The sequence below is a fragment of the Lampris incognitus genome, chromosome 10 (genome assembly GCF_029633865.1).
Source record: "Lampris incognitus isolate fLamInc1 chromosome 10, fLamInc1.hap2, whole genome shotgun sequence".
In the NCBI taxonomy this organism is placed as follows: Eukaryota; Metazoa; Chordata; class Actinopteri; order Lampriformes; family Lampridae; genus Lampris; species Lampris incognitus.
The window spans coordinates 42,843,792-42,870,266 of record NC_079220.1 but is presented as its reverse complement, the minus strand read 5'-3'; the positions used below and the strand labels follow the sequence as shown (position 1 = coordinate 42,870,266).

Genomic DNA, 26,475 nt, shown 5'->3' with positions numbered 1-26,475 from the left:
GGTAGTAACAGACCTGTTTTAGAGATATGCAGTGGCCATCCCCACAAGGGACCAGACAGCCCAGACCACCATGAAGGCACTTTGGCAGCATGTCATCCAACTGTTTGGCTGCCCTGAACGCATCCTGACAGATCGGGGGGGGGTGCGTATGAATCTGAGCTCAGGAGAGAACTCTGACAAGTGTATGGATGCACCAAGAGCCGCACAACCCCATACCACCCACAGGAACGGGACCTGTGAACGGTTTAATCAGACCCTCCTGGGGCTGTTGAACACCTTAGACCAGGAGGGCCAAGTGCATTGGGTTGACCAGCTGCCATATTTGTTGCAGGCATACAACAACACGCCGCACAGCTCGACAGGCCTCGCCCCCTTCTATGTCCTCTATGGGAGGCATGCCAGGTTGCCAGTTGACATGGCCCTGGGTATCTCCCCACCTCAACGACAGGACCCTGTGGGGGATTGGGTGACTCATCACCAGAAGCAGCTAGTGGCAGCCTACCGACAGGTACAAGGACATACTAGACGGCGGCAGGAGTGGGATCAGCGTCGCTACAACCGAAGGGCCAAGGCCCTTCCCTGTCACCTGGGGAAAGGGTGCTCTGCAAGAACTTTAGGCGGAGGGCCAGGGGGAAGTTGGGGCCTTACTGGGTGCCGAAGCCTTTTGTGGTGGTCTCCCAGCTTAACCCAGAGCAGCCTGTTTATGTGATTCGCCCTGAAGGCAAGGACGGGCCCACACGTACAATCCACCGCAATAATTTGCGTCCCTGTCCAGGGGTCTGGACCATGAGCTGGGAAGAGGAAGACCAAGGGAGGAAGACTCCACAGGGGGAGGTGGGGTTTTGGCCTGTCAATCTCCAATGTAGCCCAAGGCACCCAGGTCCTTCCCAAAACCTCCAAGACAAGGTAGGGGCAGGTGTACCTGAAACCGACCTAGTGGGGCGGGGAGGAGGAGAGTCTTTAGCCGAATCCGCAGATGAGGCAGAAGTTAAGGGTTTTGTGCCGGGACCCAGGCGCTCCGAAAGAGTAACCTTCGGGGTGCCTCCTGTAAGGTTTGGGCATTAGTATGATGGTCGGGACGACCATTGTTAAAGGGGGGAGGGAAATGTCAAGTGTCCTGGCTCATAGTCAATTATGTAAATATAAGTTGTGGTTATTATTATTGTAATGTGACTCTTAAGAGTGGGGTTTATATGTTGTGGGGGGTCTATCTGTGCTTATGGACTGTATGTGGATTCGCTGTGAGAGACTTTCTTGTAACTGAGAGTGAACACTGGACCGGGATAGGTTGCTTCCCTTCATAAAAGGAGCAGTATGACGAACGAGGGGGGAGGAGCATACCGGCGGGGAGCTGTGATGCGGAAGCCGGACGGACGAGAGTGGTGGGACCGGCGCCGAGAGAGCGATTGCAACGCAAGCTAAGTATTTAATTTAGGAACATTGGCGCTGCATTCCCATCTACTTAATGTTGTAATCGCTGCTCTAAAAGCGGCCGATTGTCGTCCTGATTGCTGTGTATTGACCGTAGCCTACTGCCGAGGAGACCGGTGTTCATCAGACATGCGCTACATCCGGGAAGTGGAACGAGGAGACGAGCGACGGGTGACCATTCTGTGCACAACGCTCTTGACTCGTCCAGATAAAGGGAAGTTGTATTTCCATTCTGTTGGTGTTGTCCCATTGCTAGTTTTCATCCTCGGCTCGGTGAGGCCGTGAAACTGAGCCCTGTTGTTGTGCGTCCTCCGTAGCTGGGGGTGGAGCCTCGAGTGACTACACTCACACTGAAGGGCCAGCTGGGTGTGTTCGGCCTGATCAAGACGGCACCATTCCATTTACGCCCTGGAACATGATGTCACCAGCCTAGATTGGGTGACTGTGGACTCTGTAGCTGCTATTAGTCTTCTGGACAGTGGGTTGACTCTCCTCCTTTTTGTTGTGGCCAGTACATTGGCCTGATTACTTCCCCCACATCCACCCCCCTTGTGGTGTGGAGTAGATGCACTGCTGTATAAGTGGGATGGATTTGCGGTTTCCAGATTGATGTGTTTTAACTTAAGATGTGCCCTGTGTTATTTGTGCCTTGTATGAATAAACTCTGTAATAATTTATTAGTGTTCTTGCATGTTGCCTGTGTATTGGGTGGATCTGGTTATTGTGGTGTGGGAAGTAGCCCTCGGTCGCGACATGTTGTGAGGATAGCGCTCCATTAGCAGCCACTATACAGAGTAGTCTTTTTGTGTCTGAAACGCTGCTGAGATTGTGAAACACTATTTACAACTGTATTATGTAGTGTTGTTATTCTCGTATTCTCATACAATGTAGTCTGTTGGCAAACGGTTAAGTACATTTTCACATTCATGGATTGTCTGCCAGTGCTGTCACTGGCAGACACAATTTCGGTAGGATTTCAGAAACACAAAAACGACTGCTGAGTGTTATGGCTGCTAATGGAGTGATATTCTTACAACATAAACAAAGAGATAATGTTGAAAATTGGGATTGTTTCCCTTTCATCTCTTGATAAGCTAACGAGTGCTAGAGATGACATACTTTCTATGGATATGATTACTGTGCACAACTACTACTACTTTAGTGCTACTAAGATATGATTTATATCTAGTGCTCAATGAGACCTGTCGCTAACATTCACATTTATTTGCTAATTATTGACAAATTGGAAAAAGTGTCTGCTAAAATGAGGAAATGTAAATCTAACAGATGTGAAAGCCATGCCACCTCACCGCAGCAGATTTGACACTGAGGAGCTATGTGCCCTTTTTCTTTGTCTCGCTCCATAAAGTGATTCATAACCATCATGGTAGAATTGCTCAAAGGTTGTTAGCTATCTAACAACCTTTGAGCAATAGGTTGTTAGCTATCTAAGAGCAATAAGAGTGTCAAATATAATCAAAGTGTATTTTTTGAAAGTGGACATTCGTGTTGGCTTTATTGACTCACACTTTTTGCAACTCTAGGAAAATGCTTCATTGTTCTACATAGGGAGTTATGGACTATTTATACTGATAGGATGATTTGGTCAGCACGGGCTCTACAAGGGTCTATTACACTGTTGGGATGATACCCTGATCTTCTATACCCTTAGCTCGTTAACGCCATTGTCAGTAATGGATAACGGGCTATGCTCTTTCTCCGCTAATGAACACCAATATCCATCTCCAGGTGGTCAGGATTAATGACATGACCTAACTGTCCTGTCTAATTGATACCCTACCATGCTGCACATACATTTCCCATATTGGGGTCACAACGCAACCACTTGGATATTGCACTCTGGTCAAGCGACTTAATGTGTATCTCACCTCATTGAGTGATAAGAATGCCCATGCCTGAGCTAATGGCAGGGGAAGAGCCTCTTAATCTCACACCTAATGGCACTCTCAAGTTCGATACCAAATCCATCAGGCAGGGGAAGTTAACACATGTATGTGAGCAAGTGTGGAGCTGCAATACCGCTGCGTTTGCATGATGTCATTATCAAACCTTCTGGTTGTTGGAGTCCTTGGCATCAGTCTGTAGCAGACACAGTATGGTATCAAAAAAAGAAATCAGGATTGTGGTGGGGTAGAAAATGATGTGATGTACTGTACGGCTGAGCAATAATTCAATTCAATTGTTAATCTTCTTTCACTGGTATTGTATCATGATAAAATTTAGATATAGTCACATCCTGTTTCACTATTTTGTTGTCTAAATTAATGGTAGCAAGAATCTTTTACCCAAAAATTTTTCACATAATTAGGTCTGAAATATTTGAGGGAGTATTATGTGAAAAGTGGTTTTGGTTTGATATCATACTTTACATTACCAAACACTTCACTGTGATTAACCTCACTCAGCTAGATTCTTAAAGATGGTATTTTTGCATGTGTAAGCATGATCATGATATATATTGATATAGTGTAAAAGTCCATATGATTATTGTGATAAAAATATTTTCCATAACCCAATTTGACATATTCATATTCAAAATTGCTATTTATCATCTGAGGAGAAACCTGCAATAACTCAAAAACTAAAAAAAAACTAAAAAAATTATTTTGTTATCGTCCATTGACTAAGTTACCTTCCTTTCTTCCAAAAATACAATAGTTTGATTTTAGTTTGTGTTAATGACTAGTAAAAACAGGTGTCACTTTAAAAAAAGAAAGAAAAAAAGTAGGTGTTTTACAATGAAATTCCTCATCTTGTCAGTCATATTTGACAAGATTGACTTGATGTTTGTGACTTACGCCTCAGTCTTGTTGGACTGTCGACGGCAGGGAACTGTGTTGCTGACACATGTGCCAGTCAACGGGTCCACTGCCTCCACGATAACAAAGGGGCGCTCCTCCAGGGTGGCCACCGTCAGGTGCCGGTTGTCTGACACGGGCTCCAGATAGGTCCCGTATCGTGGCCACACAGGGTACCTCATCTGCAGGATCCCCATCTCATAGGTGCCCACCTGAAGAAGAGAGACAAGAATGAATGTGAATGCACCAGTAAATAACTCATCCATGGACAAGATACCAGAACGTATGACAGGTTTCACATCTGAGTTGAGGTTTCACATGTGCTTCAGTAACCACACACACACACACACACACACACACACACAGAGTTTCTGTTCCACTTTATAAAGGGGGCCCCCATATAATAAGGTTGTAAACAAACAGACCACAATGCTTCAAAGCAATATCTTATTAACGTGTCCCATAAACTGATATAAAAAAACAAGGGGCGAGCGCTGCCTCTCAATCATCACAGATCAACATTGTGTTGCTTGTGAGGAAAGAGAGATGCTGAACTAAGAACAGTGTAATACAACAACAACATGTATTCCTACTGTCCTCATATCTTGAATCTTATAGGTCCTTTGCTGTCTGTAGGAGCCTGACTCATGGATCTGTTATTATGATTTAACAGTGGAGGAACACTTAGTCATACTTGATTAAACGTTCACAACTCTGAACAAAAGTCAGTGCTCGTAAGGTCAAAAATAAATTGCTATGATCAATCACTGAGACAATCATCTTTAACATTCCTAATCACAAGGTAAAAATGAGATCGACTATGTTTATTATAGACATTTTAATTCATAAAATGGAACGTAGGCATGTTAATTGAAAAAACTTCCATAGATATATCCACTGTATGGTATTACTGCTGCAAAGAACAATACAATTCTGCAGGTGTAAAACACACTGATTGCTGATGGTGTGTTAAAGTACATCATTTGATTTGTGCACCACAGGTCTATAACCCATTTCAAAAGGGATGGAGTGTGCGCACACGGGTGGGTGTGTGTGTTTCTTTCTGCACACAAACATCCAAGAATTGAAACCTGTCAACTGCAAAGTGAAATTTGCCCAAAATTGGTTTATAACTGTGAATTGTACTCTGACTTAAATTAATCTCCACTATCATAAACACTGATATTCATGTGACCAAATTACAACTCAGCTGGTAGAAATACATAAAACTGTAATGATATCCAGCATAACTTTACATATTTGTTTGATCCCAGCCTTTCCTTTGGTAAGCACATTAAATAAATGACCAAGACTACCCTTTTTCACTTGTGTAACAGCTAAAATTCGGTCTTTCCTGTCCATGGCTGATGCATTTGTTTCATCCAGACCTGATTACTGTAATCAATACTGTAAACATATTAATTCTGTTATCCTCTTTCAATGTTGTATTCTGTAAATTGTGTAAACACAACATCCACTGCATGTTGTGCAAGTTTCTTCCTATTTTTTCCTCCCTGTTAAAAGTTTTTTCCTTCTTTTAGGGAGTTGTTCCTTATCCGATGCGAGGATCTAAGGACAGGATGTTGTGTTGCTGTAAAGCCCCTTGAGGCAAATTTGTAATTTGTGATATTGGGCTATACAAATAGAATTGACTGACTTGACTTGACTGTAATGTTCTGTTTTCAGGTCTGCCACATTCTAGTACTAAAAGTCTTTGGATGGTTCAGAATGCTGCTGCTAGAATCCTAAATCTAGGAAATTTTACCACATTACACCAATTCTTGCCTCCCTTCATTGGCTTCCTATTCATGTTAGACCAGAATACAAGGTGCTTCTGCTGACTTATAAAACACCAAATAGGCTTGCCCATCTTATCCGTCTGATCTCCTTAAACTGTACATTCGATCTTGAGCTCTCTGCTCTCAAGATACAGGGCTCCTGTGTGTACCCAAAGTTAAAAAGAAGTTAGCTGGCGACAGCTAGTCACAAATTTTTTTCAAAAGAAAGGTATTTATTCACGGCCCCTTCCTTCGGTGCCCAAAACATGTAGCTAGCTAACTTAGCCAACGTAGCTATTCTGTGTGGCTTAATAATCACTGCGTGGATGATCTAGCTAACTTCAAGTAAAGTTAACTTACAGTGCAGTGTCAGGGTAATTTCAGTTAAATATTTATTGCCACCGAAAATGAGATGAGTGCAAATTTGCTCCAAATATAACTAGAGCTCAGTGAATTTGTAGCCTATATCCAGTAGCTAGTATGCTAGGCTAGCTAACTAGCATAACGTTACATACTTGTTCACTCCTTAATCATGTCTGCCCTCGTCGTGCAGAGATGCAGCTTCAGAATCAGAAACCCTTCCCTCAACCCACCTCCCAGTTGAAGAAGAAGGATGTGGGGGTTTGGGGTTAAGGTGCATACAAACTGATTTTGAATATCTTAATGTATGATGTATTACCATGTGAGCAGGTAGCTAGCTTGCAAGCAAGCATTGACTACAACTTTAGCTAATAGTCACATTTCGTTCATCTAGTTCTTCCAGTAGTTGCAATAACATTGACCACCGGCACATTAAAATAAGGTTGTTAGCGAGCTAGATAACACTTAAGATAGCTCATCTGGTGTAATATATTTATGTATTACTATGTTAATACTATTATAGGACAGATTATGAATGATGTACCTTATGGATACTCTAGAGCCAGGGCCCTCTTCAAGCAAGGCAGCCAGAGAAGAGAGCAGAGGTAAAGAGGCAGAGGCAGAAGAAGAGGCAAAGGACAGTGACAGCAGCACAGATGAGGAGGAGGAAGAGGTTCCATGATGAGACCTCAGAAAAACAGGTCAGGAGGACAGGCCAGAAACAACATTTTGTAACACTGTGTTTTTCACTGCCATGGACCAGATAATAAGTGACTTGGACACTCGGTTCCAAACCACAGCAAATATTGTCGAAGAATTTGCAGCCATACTTAAAGTTGGGCAGTTGAATGACAGTAATATTGCTTCTGTGTGTCAGCCACTGATAATGAAGTACACATAGGACCTCAAACCTGAAATCAGGCATCTTAATACAATATGTTCTGCCACTTTCCCCTCTGACTGTACCTCTCTTGCTCTCCTGAATGCAATCTATAAAATTCAACTCCAGAGCATTTTTGGAGAGGTTTGCATTGCTCTTAGGATTTTTTGCACTCTCCCGGTTACCGTTGCCGGTGGAGAAAGGGTATTTAGCAAACTGAAACTGATCAAGAGCTATCTAAGATCAACAATGTCTCAGGAGAGGTTGACAACCTTGCAATACTGTCAATCGAATCAAGTTGGCTTTATCACTTAACTTCAGGGATTTGAGTCACAATTTTGCCAGCAAGAAGGCCCGGCGTTTGGCTTTTGGCATTTAAGTCATGGGCTGGGAGAATATAATTTAGTTTCACAGCTATAGGCCTACTGTAACAACTGCCCCGGCGTTGTTCCATTGTAATAGCCTACGTCTTGCCCGCTGCTGATTATATTGTAAACTAGAGATAAACTAGGCCAGGAATAGACAATTTCGGAGAACGTAAAGTAGGCCAAAGCTTTATAAGTCAAACGTATTTCCTCACCTTTGACACTGTGGAGTAGTATTTCCAAGACGTAGCCAAGAGCTGTATGGTAAACCAACAGCCATGTACTCCACATAGTTTTAAAGTAGTGCTTCTGTTATTTTGATAAAAATACTACCCCACTGAATTTATATTTTTACTTTTTGTATGATTGTACTTTTTGTCCTTGTGTTTAAATCTTCATTTAATTTAATAAATTGACGAATGTTGAGGTTTTTTTTTTTACTGGATTGTTGAATACTGCATTTACTGTATTCTATTAAATTTACAAAAGATAGCCTTCAGTGGATTTCTTGCAGCGCATCAAGTAATCTTCTATCGATGAAATAGTTCTTCATCAAAAATCAAATTAATCTGGGTTTTCTAGGTTGATGGATGGTTTAGGTGGGTGGGTGGGTGGGGGCCCAATATTATATTATTTTGTAAGATGGTGAAGGTGACATATCATTTATGCTGTAATGTTTTATTTTTGAGACGCCTCATTCCTGGTTCAATTTACAAGGTAATCTGAGAGTAGCCACTGGGGCGCGCTAAGTTTGTTGATATGCCTGGTTGAACAGTTTTTTGGGCTGCAGTCGTTGGTCATGATGGCCATTTTAGATCGCAACGTTTTTGATATGTTAAAGGTAAGATGTTGAAACGGGATGCTCTGTTAAATCCATCTGCAACCCTATGTTTAAATGGTCATCCATGCAGTTTTATATGTAAATATGTGTGCCGGATATTGTTTTATGTTTTAGGTTGTTATTTTGTGAAAATGGTTTTGTTTTATGACGTTTGATGCCCATGTGGCTACCGAACTACTGAGAGCTAACCCGTAAATGCTAGCTAGGCTGCTCGGGAGCTAACCTGTAAATGCTAGCTAGCTGCTCGTTCTGTGTGGCACCAGGCCTACTGTTAATTTAAAAATAAGTTTGAAATTAGTGACAACGTTTTGGACATGTTAAAGGTGACAAAAGACTGCCAAGAGAAAATAAATTCTGCACTGCTCAGACCAAAAAACGCTGACTCCTGTCCGTTTTCTCCTGACTCCAACCACACCAATCAAATAAAACAACACAAAGGGAGCCAGGGAGGAGGTAAAAATATAGGGCTAGGGAGCCGGCCTGCAGAACCAAGGGCTACACTTTCTTGGGGCCCAGAATCTCTAGCGGTGCTCCTGCCTCCACCTTTCGTTTTGCCGGGGAGCTGTGTCGTGATCCACAGCTGGGAGCCTGCCAGCAGCAGCGCACAGTGCGGTATTGAGCCACACAGCCAAATTTCCACGAAGCACAAAACGCAAGATGAAGACAAGTCTTTTTTCTTCCCCACCAGTAGATGAAGTTCATCTAATTGTTGCACAGTGATAACACGTTAAGAGAAATATTCCTGGTCATGGAGTGCGTAGTCCGCATCTGTGGAGACACACGAGCGCTCTGGCTCGTTTCCCTCTCCGGCGTTTCACTGTGTGAACAAAGGTGAGTGCACCTTTGACAAAAAATGTCCAGTAATCCAAAGAAGGGATGATAAAGTTGGGACATAAATCATGGGAAATAAATAAATCAGAACTTGTTTCTCTGAGGTTCATACGTTCTTTGGTGAAAGAGCCCAAAGTATTGTAGCAAAACACTGAGTTTGCAAACAAACCAGTACAAAACAATGAACACCAACAAACCGAGGTTGCCATCCGCGGCGCCATTTTGGTATCTGGCCTGTGGTTTAGGGGTTCAGCGAAACATTTTACTTTTCTCTAGGATATGAAATGATTTTGACATTTTATTAACCTAGAGGTCGCCTAAGCCGGAGTGATGTCACAGATCAGGGTGCAGTAGAACAGGGAACATTATGAGAAACGGATTCATTAACTCTGGGTTGAATCATTTGTATTTGTAATTCTGAGTTTTACAGTAATCATGTTTAACTTTGCAACTGAATGTATGGCATTAAGGCATGTCTGATTATACAGTTAGCTTCAAGTTTTCAAAGAGGAGATATGTCATGGTTTTTGAAGGCTTAAACGATTGGACCATGTTGAAGGAAGATTCAGCAAAGTGGTAAGTTTCTCAGTGCTGATGTGATCAATGATTTTTTTTTGTCAGTTCAATTGTCAATGATACCTGTCAACATTTTATACGATTTAAAAAAAAGCAAGCCTATGCTTTAAGTAAAGGATGGACAGGGAAATAGTAGAAAGCAGGGCTATATAAAGAGTGAAGTAGTTCAGGCCACTCTGAATTTGAAGAAATAAATGGAGAAGAAAGGGAAAAAGAAAGAGTCTTGGGTACCTTACCATGACCCTTTATCATAAATTAATTTATCTATTGACATGCCAAAATTTCCATCTTAACAAAGTGTTAAAATGTCTGATATGAGCACTCCCAGCTTGCTTTTTCCATTCGGCTTTTCTGATTTGTGACTCAACAATTTGTATCGAAACAGCTTGATGGAAACACATATGCAGATGGTATGTGAAGCGTTCTTCTGCCAGCCAGTTCAATCATACTGTGTTTACCTATAAGTCCTGGTTTGTGGGCTTATCAAATGGATCATAATTTCAAACCTCATTGAAAAGTACGTGGACGAAATGCACACTAACACATTTGCGTGGTTTGTTGGCGTAAAAACTGCTCACACTGGCCCTCTGGAGACATGGGTAAAGAAATCTGAAAGTACTGTACTTCTCCTTCCTTATTTCACAACACATCAAACTCACGTTTTTCTCTATTTCCAATTATTGACCGCTAGTCAGAAATCATAGTTGTTTAACTACATTCATGATTAATGGCTTCTATCTGTCAGAATTGTTGTCGTTCTGTCTAGAAGAACATTCCTTGGACTGTGAGTGAAGATATGGAAAAACGACCTACCTCCTCTCCTCCTCACTATTCAGAAAAGAAAAGACATAAAAAGAACAAAAAATAAATAATCACTGTCACTCAAAAAGGATATATAATAGAAAAATGGGCCGACATTTTAAATTAGAGGGGTTTTATTTCTATTTGCAAAGAAGTTTTCAGCCAGTGTGACTGTAAATACAGGAGTGCCTGCCACTGGGAGTGATAAACGGCCGGGGAACCGTTGCTTTCCAAGCCTCTATATCAAACCTCTTGATAGCAGCAATGACAGGAACACTTTTCCCATTCAGGGCTTCTTTCAACAGTATATCACCTGCTCTCTCTCTCTCTCTCTCTCTCTCTCTCTCTCTCTCTCTCTCTCTCTCTCTCTCTCTCTCTCTCTCTCTCTCTCTCTCTCTCTCGCCCTCTCACTCTCTCACTACGCTCTCTTTCTCTCTGTCTCTCCCGCCATGCTCTCCCTCCATCTTCTGAGTTACCTTGACTTTTCGATAGTGGAGGAAGTCAGTGGAAGTAGTTGCAGCTGGTAACTGCATAGTAATAGCAGCCACAGCTGTCAGACAACCATCTTTGATAGAAGCACCGCTGTGGTTTACTTTTCCAGCATATTAGCAGGGAACTGTGTCAGGTGCCGAAAGTAGGTCATCAGTCCAAAGGGTATTGGTCTGTGGCTGGTATATGTATTATATATTATATATAGATGCATATTATATGCACGCGTATATATAATATAGGTGATGTGTGAACATGAGATTGGCTTCACTTTCACATGTACAGTAAGGAGAATGGGAAAAGAGCAGATTTTTTTTTTAAAGGCCAGGGACAAGAGGCAGTAAGTGATAGAGAAATATCATTTGACACTTTTGTGGGCGTTCAATGGTGAAACACCCCCTGTCCATGTCAAGTAACCAATTTTTCCTGTAACAATAAAAATATGCATAGTTAACAACAAAAAAAATCCAGGAATTATTTAAAGTAAATACTTCAAGCCATCATGAGACACAGGTACTGCTCTCTGGGCCATCTCCAACCGTGGCCTCACCAGCATACTTGGCACACATATTTCAAACAGTCTACCTTCAGCATTCAAACAGGCCTATCTAATCACATGTCAATAACCACTCAAATCTATGCACAGGTTATAGTCTTAATGCTAACTTTAAGCGGTTTAACTATTTACCATTTAACATTGCTTTTTCCCTACATGATGTCAAAATTTGCCCTACATGATCTCTAAAATGCTGGATTTACACAGGGAGCTTGGCGTGTATATTATTTGCATTTTTAACTATAAAGTGAGTGTTTCATGATAAATATCGGCTACACTTGAGCATGCCTAAATATCAATAAGGGTTGATATGAATACATAACAGTCTGCTAGTTACTCATTGCTTTGAGTGTGCACATCACTGGATGCATATCAACATACTTTATAGAGTACAAACAAATTGTAGTCATCCAGGTTAAAACCATGACATTGTGGCAGGATGAGGAAAAACACAGGAGACGAAGGCGAGTTTGATGTTTATTCCTCAACTCCAAAAACCAAACTGCGGCAGGAACAACCCTGCACCAGGGAGCCCGGGAACGTAAACCACGCCCCCAGCTCACAGTCCTGCTGGGTGAGAGGCACCGCCCCCAGTGTCCGCCACACAGCGCCCCCCCCCCCCCCCCGAACACCCAGAAGGGACTCCTGGAAAGAAAATCAGTGTCTCAGTGGAGGCTTAAGCAGCCTGCCATAACGACTGCGCCGTCCCTGAGCCGAAACAGTAGGTGAAACACAGTCCAATGCCGGCGGAGAAGCAGAATGCTGAAACCGTGAAGACACTGCTGGGGTCCTGGAAGGAGGGCGACCCCGGCGGGGAACCTGTGCCGGAAACACAACTTCTCCTGCCACCCTGTGCGCCGGTTTAAGCCTATCAAGCGTGACACGCTCCCTACGCCCACCCATATCCAGCACAAAACCCTTAGGACCCGTCTCAAGAACCCGAAATGGGCCGTCGTATGGGGGTTGGAGGGGCGAGCGGTGAGCATCATGCCGTACAAAAACAAAACGAGCCGACATGAGCTCCGCAGGTACGAACGACCGTGGAAAACAGTGGTGAACGGGGCCTGGAACCCGAGTGCTGTCGGACAAAAACGGATAAACGGCTGGACGGGGTCGAGGAACGGAACTACCAGGCAAAAATTCCCCAGGGACGCGGAGCGGCTGACCGAGCACCAGCTCAGCGGGCGAAGCGTCAAGGTCCTCCTTAGGAGCCGAACGCAACCCGAGCATAACCCAAGGTAAACGGTCCACCCAGTTACCATCCGAGAGCGCAGTGTTGCAAGTGTAGGTGCATATAAATAACAGACAGAGTCAGGCTGTGTCGCTTAGTAACATGTATTCACCGGCTGTGCCCATAACGCAACTGAGGCATGTTACACAGGGCAAGTATACATCAATCAGTGCCCCCAGGGGGAGCTGTTGGCTGCATAACATTACCCTTCAACATCTCCCTTCCTTTCGTAGAATACAATACCAAATAATATAATGGATAGTATTAGCCATTAGAACATTAGTGCTCATATCCCAATATTAAAATAGTGCAATGGAAATAGTGCATCAAGAAGGAACAGCAAGTCAATATCAACCAAAACCTTTGCAGAACAATAACGACAAAATGGTAGCATCAGAACATCCACAAGACCACTGAATAAGAACATTAGAAGTGAACATAACAGTTTTTGTTTCGTTTTTTTTTGTTTTTTTTTTAATGTCCACAGTCCAGTGTGTGTGTGTATGTGTGTGTGTGTGTGTGAGTGTGTGTGTGTCAATCTCAGTACAGTGTATGACCTAGAGGTCAAGTCTTTCTGGAGGCTTAATCTGCCTCCTGCTCCGGGAGAAGGCCCAGCCCTGTAACTCACAGCATGGTGTGGTCACAGCCTGTGGGGGAGATGGCGGCGACCTCGGGGCTGACGACCTTGGAGACATTACAGGGCTGCTGACGACTTCCTACATGCTGCCCCCGCCCACATGGCCCCCTTCAGCTGCATACGCGCCCACAGGCTGCTCCGGTGGCCGTTCTGTGTGGGCTGACGGCTGTGGAGGGGCAACCTCTGCTGGTCGGAGATCAACCCTGTTGCGACGGTACGTGGTTCCCTCCACGTTGACGAGATAGGACCGCGGTCCCACCTGCTGCAGGCATACTCCTCTCCTTCATCGGCCTGTCCTGTCACCCGGGATTAGTTTCATCCTGACAGGCTGGCCGATGTTTAGCTCTGGCAGATCCCTCGCAGTTCTGTCATATGTCAGCTTCGCTGCCTGATGCTTCACCCTCAGCTTGTCTGTGACCCCAGTGATGATCTGCGGTGCTAGTAGCTGGTCGGCCACAGGGAGAAGAGTTCTCAGCCTCCGTGACATCAGCCGTTGTGCTGGGCTGCAGCGCATGCCCTCAGTGGGCGTGTTTCTCAAGTGTAGAAAAGCCTTCCAGGGGTCCTCGTTGGCCCGGTCTGCTTTTCTGCATAGGCCTTTCACAATCTTCACTGCAGACTCTGCTTTGCCGTTAACTTTTGGGTGTCTCGGGGAGGACATGACATGTTCGAAGCCCCACTCCCTCGCAAACGCCCGAAACTCTCCACAATCAAACTGACCTCCGCAGTCGGAAATGACCCGGTCAGGGATACCGTACCGTGCAAACTGCACCTTGCACCTTCGGATGGTCGTTTCTGCTGACAGGTCTGGGAGTAGATCAATCTCCCAGAAGTCTGAATAGTGATCCACCATGAGCAGGAAGTCCTGCCACTGAGCACTGCTGCACATAGTCTTTGATTTCCCCCTGCATATTTGGCCAGTAGAGAGTATCCCGGGCCTGTCTATAACAAGCCTCACCCCCCAAGTGGTTGTAGTGGATCCGTTTCAGCATCTAAGGACGCATAGCTTTCGGAATGATGACACGCTGGCTCCTAAAAAGCACACCATCCTGTGTGCTTATTTCATCTCTGATGGCCCAGTGTTCTCTGATGGCTATGGGGCTCTCCTCTTTGTGTTCTGGCCATCCCTCCAGCACGACCGACTTGGACACACATCCTCCTCTGTGTGTTTTCGAATCTGTGCAAGGTGTTGGCTGGTGACGTTTAGATAGTCTGCCTGCTGAATGGCTGCTGTGTCGTACTGCACCTGCTGCATGCTGCAGACCATTTCACGTCTGTACTGAGTGTCCGTTCTCTGTGGCGGGGTGGTGGCTCTGCTGAGAGTGTCACTGATGTACATTTCAGGGCCTGGCTTGTACATCACCGTGAGGCAGTAGTTCTGAAATGTGAGCAGCATGCTTTGAAGGCGCTTTGGTGCACTGAGATTGACACCAGCAGGCGGTGGTCAGTCTCTGCAGTCACATCACCCCTCCCATATAGGTACTAGTGGAAGCATTGACAAGCGAATACGATGCTCAGGCACTCCTTCTCAATCTGTGCGTAGTTTTGCTCCGTCTGGTTCAGCGCGCGGGAGGCGAATGCAACTGGCTGTCCCCCCTGAAGCAGCCCAAACCGGTCTGACTGGAGTTGCTCTGTATGGTGACTGGCTTGCTGACATCATAGTAACGTAGTACTGGCACCGCCGTGACCAGCGTCTTGATTTCCTTCATAGCAGCATCATGTTTGGGCAACCAGTGCCACAGCACACCTTTGTCCAGCAACCTTCTCAGCGGTTCACACACCTCTGACAAGCGGGGCATGAACCTCGATAAATAGTTAACGAAGCCGACACACCGCTGAACGCCTTGTGCATCCGTGGGGTTTGGCTTGTCCAGGACTGCCCTGACCTTCTCGGGATCAGCTTTGAGGCCCTCCGCCGACAGTATGTGGCCGTGGAAGCGGACCTCCCTCACACGAAACTGTAGCTTTTTTATGCTCAGCCTCAGCTTCACTTCCCTGTATCTGTCCATCAGAGCAATGAGGTTTGCGTCGTGGTTGCGAACGGCCTCCTCCTCCGTGTCCCCACAGCCGACTATGAGGATGTCATCGGCTATGGACTCAATTCCTTTCAAACCGGCCAGCAGCTCATGCTGTTTCCTCTGGTACAGCTCTGGTGCGACTGACATGCCGAAAGGGAGCTTCAGCCATCGCTTTCTACCCCACGGCGTCCAGAACGTTGTCATCAGGCTGCTCTCCTCATCAAGGCGACACTGCAAGAATGCGTCCCGCGCATCCACCAGGGTGAAGATATGTGCCTTAGGCAGCTTGTACAGCACGTCATCTAAAGTGGGCATGAGGTAAGGCTAAGTGGCTTGGGGTCGATGCAAAGCCTCAATTTGTCCGGCTTCTTCACTATGACCAGATTGCTAATCCAGTCTGTGGGCTGAGTGACCGTGGTTAAGTGTCCATCCTTTTCATATTGGTCCAGCTGCGCCTTAACAGCTGCCTTGAGGGCCACCGGGACATTTCTTGGTGCGCACTGGACAGGGGCCACAGTGCTATCCAACTCGAAGTGAACATCACCCGGCAGTGACTCGACTGGGCTGGCGAACACGTCATTGTAAGTGTTAATGAGACAGCCTTTGGTTAGCTCACCTGTCTTGCAGTGCTCCACTTTATTCAGCTCTTCGGGAATGGTGAAGCGTATCAAGCCAAGTCTCTCGCATGTCTCCCCTGAAAGCAAGGGCTTCTGGCTGGTGCGCACGACCTCAAAGTCCAGTCTGTGCGTCTTGCCCCTGATGACACACTGTGTGCTGTACACGCCCATTGAGCTCATCCACTCACTGTTGTAGAGTCTCAGCCTGGTGAGACTTTTCTGAAGAGGCACTCTAGGCGCCAGTCTCATCTTGTCTTTCAAGCTCATCACGTTGCAGGTGGCTCCAGAGTCAAACTGGCACCTCTGGACCCCTCTGTGCAGTGGCAGGTTTACAAACCACTTTTTCCTTTGAGTGTTCACAGCCCCCATGCTTTCAGCCGTGTACACATCCCTCTCATCGCGGTCGCTGTCCTCCGGGTCCCCGAGCGGCGGGTCATCCACAGCGTTCAACTGACGTGCTTGCTGGCCTCTTTTCATGCCTACTTTGGCAAAGTGATTAGCAGTGCCACACAAGCGACATGACTTTCCAAATGCGGGGCACAGGTCTCGCCCCCGTCTGTGCAGTGTGCCACAGTACTTGCATTCACCTGTGCCTCTCTGTGGCTGTGCAGATGTGTTGTTGGGCTCGGATGGCCTGCTGGTAGGTCTCCGTCCTGGTCGCTGTCCATGTGCTACATTGATGCTCTCCCCAGGCACAGAGCTGCTAAGTGACATGGATTTTAACGTATTGTCCAACACCTCCGCTGCACGGCAAATGTCAATAGTTCCCTCCAACTTAAGCTCCTTTTCTCTTAGCATGCGTCGTCTGGCGCCCTCATCAGTTGTTCCAAGAACAAGCCTGTCCCTTATAAGCTCATCTCTTAGAGCTCCATATTCACATGTGGCAGCCTTTTCTCTCAGTCTCATGACAAAAGCATCCACAGGTTCTCCTTCCTCTTGTTTAAGGTTGCCAAAAACATACCTCTCAAAGATGACGTTTTTGGTAGGTGTGAAGTATTCCCCCAGTTTGTCGAGTATCGCTCCGGCGGCTTTCTGCTCTTCCACTGTGAGTCCCAGGTTGTGCACATAAACATGGAGGCATTCCTTCCCCATTAGCCTCCGGAGCGTTGCTGCCTGCACCGGCTTCTCTGCCTTGTCGATCCCGGTCGCTAGCAAATAATCCTCAAACTCTGATCGAAAGCTAGCCCAGTTGCTGTGAAGATCCCCAGTCATCTTCATGGGCTCCGGCGGCGGAATATTGGAAGCCATCGTCTTGGCTCGATGCTAATGCTAGCAGGCTAACTAAAACTTATAGCTACGCTTAGTAAAAAAATAAACGCACGCTGTTCAAGCAACAGGCAACGTAAGACTCACGTTGGGTTCCAATACAGCTTCTGACACCATGTTGCAAGTGTAGGTGCATATAAATAACAGACAGAGTCGGGCTGTGTCGCTTAGTAACATGTATTCACCGGCTGTGCTCATAACGCAACTGAGGCATGTTACACAGGGCAAGTATACATCAATCAGTGCCCCCAGGGGGAGCTGTTGGCTACATAACATTACCTTACAACAGTGGTTCACAACCTTTTTGGGGTCCTGGTTCCCCTGCGTATTTTTGATCTACCCTGAGGACCCCTCCACCTGATCTTAGGGGGGGGGGTTGCAATTTGATAGAAACAGTAGAAACTGCATTTTAAATTGCATTATAGCATTTATTCACTCTTTGGGGCAAAAATAAGAGCTTTCAGTTGTAACTTAGATATAGTTAACAAAACAGAATTATTATGTAGTAACTTTCAGATATATGTAACAACAGAATTTTTATGCAGTAACTTTTAACAATGCAAACGGGAGCGAGATCTCTTATTAAAATACAATAAATTACACTTGTGAAACAGATGTAATTAGAGAAAAAAGTCCTGTTACCCTTTATAGTTTAGGTAGATAAAGGTCTCAGTCACATTTGAGTAAAATAATTCTATTTCTATAAATGTCATAGGATCTTTTTTTTAAAGATATTTTATTTTCACGGACCCCTTGCAATTACACCACGGACCACTAGGGGTCCGCGGACCCCCGGTTGAGAAACACTGCCTTACAACACGCAGCGCGCAGCGCTGCCTTGAGCGACCGGTGAAAACGTTCACACAAGCCGTTAGCCTGCGGATGGTACGCGGTAGTGCGGTGCACCTGCACACCCAAGGATCGCGCAAGTGCCGACCAGAGCTCTGACACGAACTGGGGGCCCCTGTCTGAGGTGATATCTGACGGAGTGCCGAAACGGGCGACCCAGGAGGAAAGAAACGCACGTGCAACATAAGGAGGATGTTGTGGAGGACAGAGGGACAGCCTCTGGCCACCTGGTGGTCCGATCTACCATTGTGAGCAGGTGCGTAAAACCCTGAGAAGAAGGTAGAGGGCCCACCAGGTCCACATGCACGTGGTCGAAACGTCTGGCCGGGATCGGAAACGGTTCGAGGGGCGACTTAGTGTGCTGGTGGACCTTAGCGTGCTGGCACGCTACACATGCAGCTGCCCACCCCTTGACGTCCTTGCGGAGGCCAGGCCAGACGAACTTGGAACCGACCGACTTCACCGATGCCCGAACTCCAGGGTGCGAGAGGGAGTGAATCGAATCGAAAACTCAACGGCGTCAGGCTACTGGAACAACGGGGCGGGGACGGCCGGTGGAGACATCGCAGAGGAGGGCAGGACTGCCTTCCTGCATCACAGCATCCTCTTGCTTCAGGCCGGTACGCGTTGACCTAAGGGCAAGGACGTCCGGGTCGCTGGGCTGGTCGGCAGCAATAGCGGAGAAATCCACACCGAGGTGCACAGGACACACAAGCACACGCGACAGACAATCAGCAACAGGGTTGGACTTCCCGGCCACATGCTGAATGTCCGTTGTGAACTCGGAGATGGCCGCTATGTGGCGCTGCTGACGAGCAGATCACGGCTCAGTAACCTTGGACATGGCGAAAGTCAGCGGTTTATGATCCACGTAAACCGTGAATGGGCGACCTCCAGCAGGAAGCGGAAATGAAGGGTTGCAAGGTGCAGTGCTAGCAACTCCCGGTCAAAAACGCTGTACTTGCGCTCGCTATCTCGCAGTTTGCGGCTAAAAAATGCGAGTGGCTGCCACGCATTCGCCACACGCTGTTCAACCACAGTCCCCACGGCTATGTCAGACGCGTCGGTTGTTAAAGCTATAGACGCCGTGGGTGTGGGATGGGCGAGGAGGGCAGCGTTAGCCAGGGCGCACTTTGCTCCGTCAAAGGCCTGGACCCGTTCGGGAGTCCAGTCGACTGGGTCGTTAGCCTTCTTAAGCCGCAGGGCTTCGTAAAGTGGCTGAAGGAGGTGGGCAGCGCGAGAGAGGAACCGGTTATAGAAATTCACCATGCCTAAGAATTCATGCAATGCCTTAACAGAGACTGGGCGGGGAAATTCCGCCACCGCTTGCACCTTAGAAGGCAACGGGACCGCGCCTTCCGGCGAAATGCGGTGACCCAAGAAGTCAATCACCGGCAGTCCAAACTGACACTTGGCCGGGTTGACTATCAGGCTGTGTTCGTCCAGACGACGGAAAACCTGTTTCAGGTGCGCCAGGTGCTCTTCAGCTGACGGACTGGCCACTAATATGTCGTCGAGATAAACGCACACGAAAGCAAGGTCACGGAACACCGAGTCCATCAGCCTCTGAAAGGTTTGCGCTGCCCCCTTCAAGCCAAAAGGCATGCGCATGAACTCAAAAAGCCCAAATGGGGTGATCACTGCGGTCTTGGGCACGTCCTCTGCGCGCACGGGAACCTGATGATAGCCGCGAACCAGGTCCACCTTAGAGAAAATAGTGGTACCTGCTAGGCGTATGGAAAAGTCCTGTATGTGTGGGATGGGATAGCGGTCATTGGCGGTGACGTTGTTCAGGCGGCGAAAGTCGCCGCAAGGCCGCCACGCCCCATCCGCCTTGGGCACCATATGAAGCGGCGAGGCCCACGGACTACTGGAACGCCTCACTATACCCAGACGCTCCATGATGGCGAATTCCTCCTTAGCTATAGCCAATTTTACCGCGTCGAGGCGCCGCGCGCGCACAAAAACTGGCGGTCCCACAGTGGGAATGAAATGTTCTACCCCGTGTTTAGTAACCGCGGTGGAAAAGGCAGGTGTAGTCACCGATGGAAAACCCGCCAGCAATCATTGTAAAACATCCCCTAATGCTAAAAAGTTAGCGTGTGTTAACGGCCCGCCTCCCCTTGTCTCGCACGGAAAAGTGGCGAAAGACACAGCATCAATTAAACGGCTGTTTGCAACATCAACAAGCAGACCATTAGCACACAGAAAATCCGCGCCGATAATAGGAACAGTAATGGCGGCGACTACAAAGTCCCACTCAAAATGGCGCCCGTGGAAACAAACAGTCACCAACCTTGTGCCAAACGTCGCAATGGACGAACCGTTAGCTGCACTTAACTGTGGGCCACCGCCTTCGGCTGACCTGTCTGTCTTAGCAGGAGGGAGTAGGCTCTTTTGCGAGCCTGAGTCCACCAGAAATCGTCTTCCTGACATCGAGTCCGTAATGAAGAGCAGCTCACTACGTCCGCCAGCGCCCACAGCTGCTACTGAACGCTGGCCCTGGAGTTTCCCGGCACCTCAAACGTGCACGGAGGGACGCGGCGCCCAGCCTTGCCGCCGAACCGCTGGTGGAAGAAACAGAGGCCTCTCCCGCGCCGTCTCCGGGCAGTCACTCCAGCCACCACTGCCGGGTCCGCGTCCTCCGACGCCGGCTGCAGATGCCCCGATGCCACACTCTGCACAGAGAACCGTCTGGTAGCCAGCAGGACCCGATCGGCCTCCTCAGCCAAACCTTGGCAGTCACCAGCGGCCAGACACGGGGAGTTAGCCAAAGCCGCCCGCACAGGAGACGGGAGCTGGTGCAGGAAAACGTGCGGGAAAAGGAACCCACCTTCGTCCGAGCCTAGCAGCGACAGCATACTGTCCATGAGATCCACAGCCGTCCCGTCGCCCAAACCGGATAGGGAAAGGATTCTATCTGCCCTCTCTGCGGCAGATAGGCTGTACCTCCGGAGCAGAAGATGTTTGAGGGCGACGTATTTGCCGTGTTGCGGAGGGGCGCGCAACAGCTGCATGGCACGGCGTGTGGACACAGGAGACGAAGGCGAGTTTGATGTTTATTCCTCAACCCCAAAAACCAAATTGCGGCAGGAACAACCCTGCACCAGCGAGCCCGGGAACGTAAACCACGCCCCAAGCTCACAGTCCTGTTGGGTGAGAGGCATAGCCCCCAGTGTCTGCCACAACCTTTCCCTATACATCATTTGACCAAGGTGCTAGAGATCTGTTCCTTCTCTATCCTGCTAGCCAGAAAACTCCGAGACCTTGTATTTTTAGAGCTTTCAATTACAGCACCATAGCCCAGAGCCTTAATAACAAAAAAGGGGGAAAAAAGAACCAAACCTGAAAAAAACACCAATACCAGGTAATTGGAGACCTAGAGACCTAGATGGTATAGTGCAGGTGAAATGTTTGTGGCTGCAGGAGTCTATACGTTCCTAACTGTTTTAAGGAACATCTTGTATAAGTTTATTTGCCAGCTTAATGCCTCTGTAAAATGCCTCTGTAAATGAGATGATCTTGGTTTTATCAAACTTAAGGTTTAGTACTACACACTACCAAGCTCAGCTGTGGAGGCATTGGTACAGTTGTCTCTTTGTAGGACATTAACATGTATGTCTTCTTTCCTAAACATTGATCTTTTATGTTGCCTTTGTATACTTTGTATATAATGCCCATCCATCCATCCATTATCCAAACTGCTTATCCTGCTCTCAGGGAGGCTGGAGCCTATCCCAGCAGTCACTGGGTGGCAGGCGGGGAGACACCCTGGACAGGCCGCCAGGCCATCACACAGGGCCACACACACACACACACACACACACACACACACACACACACACACACACACACACACACACACACACACACACACACACACACACACACACACACACACACACACACACACACATATTCACACCTAACCCTGACTCCTGAAAAATACTGAGAGACATATTTCCGCTGCTGCTGTTATAGAGGTCGCCACAGCAGATCATCCCTTACCATCTCTTCCTGTCCTCTGCATCTTCCTCTGTCACACCAGCCACCTGCATGTCCTCTCTCACCACATCCACAAAACTCCTCTTTGGCCTTCCTCTTTTCCTCTTCCCTGACAGCTCCATATTCAGCATCCTTCTTTCTCCTAATATACTCAGCATCTCTCCTCTGCACATGTCCAAACCATCTCAATCTCGCCTCTCTTGCTTTGTCTCCAAACTGTCCAACCTGAGTGGTCCCTCTAATCTACTCATTCCTAATCCTGTCCTTCTTCATCACTGCCAATGAAAACCTTAACATCTTCAACTCTGCCACCTCCATCTCCGCCTCCTGTCTTTTCGTCTCTGCCACCGTCTCCAGACCAAATATTAAAATGCTAAAAAATACTAAGACCCTAATATTGTGCACAAAGTCACTGCCTCTAAAGTTCTTTGTGTTTCCATGTAGATTACATGGGAAATAAATTGTACACAGGTGCCCCTTATGTTTCTTGGTGACCCTGCATATCCTCTATTGAGCTTGTTGATGAAGGGATACCCAGACAATGGACATTTCAACAGAGAAGAGAGGCACTTCAACTATAGACTGAGCTGCGCACAAATAACAGTAGAATGTGCCTTCGGAGGGTGCCCTGTCTTTTATCTGGACCCTGAGTCTGAAATGAAGTTTCAGTAAACGAAAGAATCATCTCTGAAAGGCCTCTGGCTCTTTATCTCAGTGTGAAATTCAACTAAACATTATCGACTCAACTTGCAGTCCACCACTCCAGTGTAGTTTTCACAACTACATCCCCCTGAATATTCCAATCTAACCCCCCCACCACCACCACCCCACACGGCTCCAATTACCCCTCTCGGTTTAATGAGGCAGTATACTGCAGCATTTTTCAAATGCTGTTGTCATAAGTGTGTTTATAGTAGTATGAGTGTGCATTGTGTCTGTATGTATGTGTATGTGTGTGATGTATCTGTGTTTAAGATTAGTTTTGATGACCTAAGAGGATTCAGACAGAGGAAGAGTTTGTTGTGTATAAGATTAGAATGGGCAAAAGAGAGAATACTTTACTCTGCATTTGAGAAAACAAAGAGAGAGAGAGAGAGAGTGTGCGTGAGTGTGTGTGTGTGTGTGTGGGTGTGTGTGGGTGCATGCGTGCGTGCATGTGTGTGTGTGTGGTTTGCATGCACATGCACGTGTTCAGTGCTCGGTTGAAAACTTGGTTGGAAGTCCCATATTAAGGGGTTTTAGTGGTATCTACTCTACCTCACTGACTAGTCTCAACAATGTGACCAACGATGCATGAAATCGCCTTGCCTGTGGTATGCAGAAAATGATGCTGATAGACATCGCTGTACACCTACCTACAAGGTAATTTAAGAACAGTCGATCTTAGCTGTATATTTAGAGTTTTGCATTTACCTCATGTACTAAAACATGGAAGAAAATTGTAAAAACCACGGACTCAAAATGTTGATGAGCATTTTGTCGCTAGCTTATGGAAACTCACCTTGTCCCACTGCCGCTCTCTGTCCAGTGTGATAACTATCATCGATGGATTGACCAGGTAGCCATTACTGTTGAAGGAGAAGTCATTGTGCTCCCAGGTTACATTAAGCATGTGTCTGCAATGACAGGAAATCAATACAAAGTGATATGATTATCAGGTCGTTAAGATAAAAAAGGCACATCATGCAGCATTTTTTAAAATAAGTTATTTTTCAGCATGTTTTCATGTATCCTTAAACAATATACTTAACTTCGATCTGCTTTAAAGGGGTCACTTGTTTCCACAGAGTCGAAAAAGAAATGTATGTACTTGTCTTGGTCATACAGAAATCAGATTTAAATTTCATGTCTGTAAAACCTTGAGTTCATAATAGTAGACATTTCAGCAACAAGTTTCTCATTTGTAAATGACTAATACAGATTTTGAGGCAGTGGTCCCGTTTCATTAATATGCATGAGCGGACTTTTGAGTGACAAGTACAAGCAAGGGTTGGCAGTAAGGGTGGGCGGGGTTTCATAATTTGTTGATTTGATCTGGTCGGCTGTATGTAGATGACTGTTTTTGATGACATCATGAGTATCGGGGGAAAAAAAGATCAGCTGAGAGAAGCTGAACTAGAGGCAGCAAAAAAACAATTCTAGCTTTAATACTAAAAGTCTAGCACTAACAGCATGATGATTAAAGTGATAAATCATGTTTGAAAATATTAGTGTGTCAATTTCAGTCGAACTATAATGAATGAACAACCCCAACTGTTCATTTTAAACGATTAAACTGCCATCAAATACTTTCTGTAGGAAGCAGCGAGCTGCTTCTTTTAATCACTTTCCCTCATGTGATTGGTTATATTAGACCTGCTGGACTCCTTTCATCACCTCTCCCATAACTCCAGCAGAGGTGACGAGAGCAAACTGAGAGCAGAACAAGCCCTTACCCCAGTCCATGTGAAAATCCTATTAAACCTGGTAATCTTTGCTAATCCCATTAACAGGTGAGCTGAGTCATTATCAAACACTCATTAAAAAAAAGTCATTAAATGAGGATGAATCCGTTAACTGCTGAGGGGGGCTTTTCGAATAGGTTCCTCCGAACTCAAGATCAGAGACAAAATGAAAAAAAAATTGTCTGGTGAGAGGTGATTGATAGCGAGAGCGATCCAAAAGAGCTTTGTTCTGTCTCCCAGACCCTTGTGTTCTGGCTACAGCCATTGCTTTTTAAATCATGTCTGCTGGGTCTATTAAGTGAAAAGAAATGGGGTGAACTATCTAATCAAAGACTGAAATAAAACCTGATGTCCACTTTTTTTTTCATGACGCATTTTGCTTTACAAAAGAAAAAAGTGAACTCAAAGTTGGACTGAAAAAAGAAAACGACTTCTGACTAAATCAGAGGGGACGTTACGTCTCATAATACACGTGAACTATGTTTGATTTTATTACCGTTCATGCCACTTGGAGCTATTAAAACCCATCTTCCCTGAATTTCCCCTCCCACTCCCACCAGACCGACCCTCATCCAGACTGAACGACCTTGGCCATTTCTTTACCGAATGCCGATACTGTAGCTTCATTTGGCTGATTAAAACATTTCTCCAGCAAAATGTGATTTGCTCAGTGTTCCCTAGCACAGATGGCACTAGATTGCTGTTTTGGGTCTAGTTTGTGTAAAGACTGCCACACTCTTACCTGTCCTCATCCACCCCTCTTTTAGCTAATCCAATTACCTCACAGATTCCAAAATGGGTGGTGGTGGTGGTGGTGGGGGGGCACCCTGAGTCATGAAATAGATGGGAGAGGGATAGAGGGCAGAGAGTATCAGTAACTGTAAAATGGTCTCTGTGATACTAAACAGGTGTAAAGTCATGAATAAATAGCTTCTGAGCAGCTGTTGACCTCTGTTCGGGGCTCTCCCTCGATTAAACCCACAATTGAGAGGTTACCACGTGTTATCCCTCGAGTCTGCCCCCCACCTTTCAAACAACATACCACTGCGTGTCATAGGGATGTTCCTGAATTTGAATATGATATTTGGCAAAGCATGCATAATGACTTTTATACGAGTGCTTGCTCCTTCTGAAATGTTTGAACATTATTTGTTAGCCTTTTGCCATAGTCACGAGGAACATATAACTTATGACTTGCGTTGTTTAACTGACTTAAGGTGGGAGGGGCAGAGTTCTTGCTTGTGGTGTAACACAGCATTATTAGGCAGCTTCAGGAGCTCATAACGAGTTGATCATTTGAATCAAGTGTGTTGGAGCAGGGAGAGATCTAAAACATGCAGGACAAGTGGTCCTCCAGGAGAGGTTTGAGAAACGCTGGTGTAACATACACATTCACAGTGGATAGACAGAGAGGATAGAAAGAGGCTATGAGGCTGCACTTTGTATACTGCTACGCCAATAGTTTCTTTAGATTTCAAATGTAATTACTTTTCAAATTGCATTACCTTTTTTTTCCTGTTGGATCTGCTAACCTCAGTTAATCTGAAACTTAATGAAGCAGAGCAGCACACAGGGTCTTCGAGGAGGACTGCTACATGGATGACATCCTCACATCCCACGATGATGCAAATAGGCTAGACAAAATCACCAAAGAGATTGGGGGAATCCTACAGGCCGGTGGATT

General features: G+C 46.3%; 1 protein-coding gene across 1 annotated transcript in view; it reads right to left on the bottom strand.

Moving 5' to 3' along the window:
* The window catches only part of grin2ca (glutamate receptor, ionotropic, N-methyl D-aspartate 2Ca), a 128,896-nt gene that overhangs the window by 25,648 nt on the left and 76,773 nt on the right, over positions 1–26,475 (bottom strand). The window contains exons 3-4 of the mRNA XM_056288070.1: positions 23,849–23,963; positions 4,251–4,462 (exon numbers count right to left, since the gene is read on the bottom strand). Coding sequence (XP_056144045.1) covers positions 4,251–4,462; positions 23,849–23,963 — 327 coding nt within the window. The remainder of the gene's footprint in view (positions 1–4,250; positions 4,463–23,848; positions 23,964–26,475) is intronic.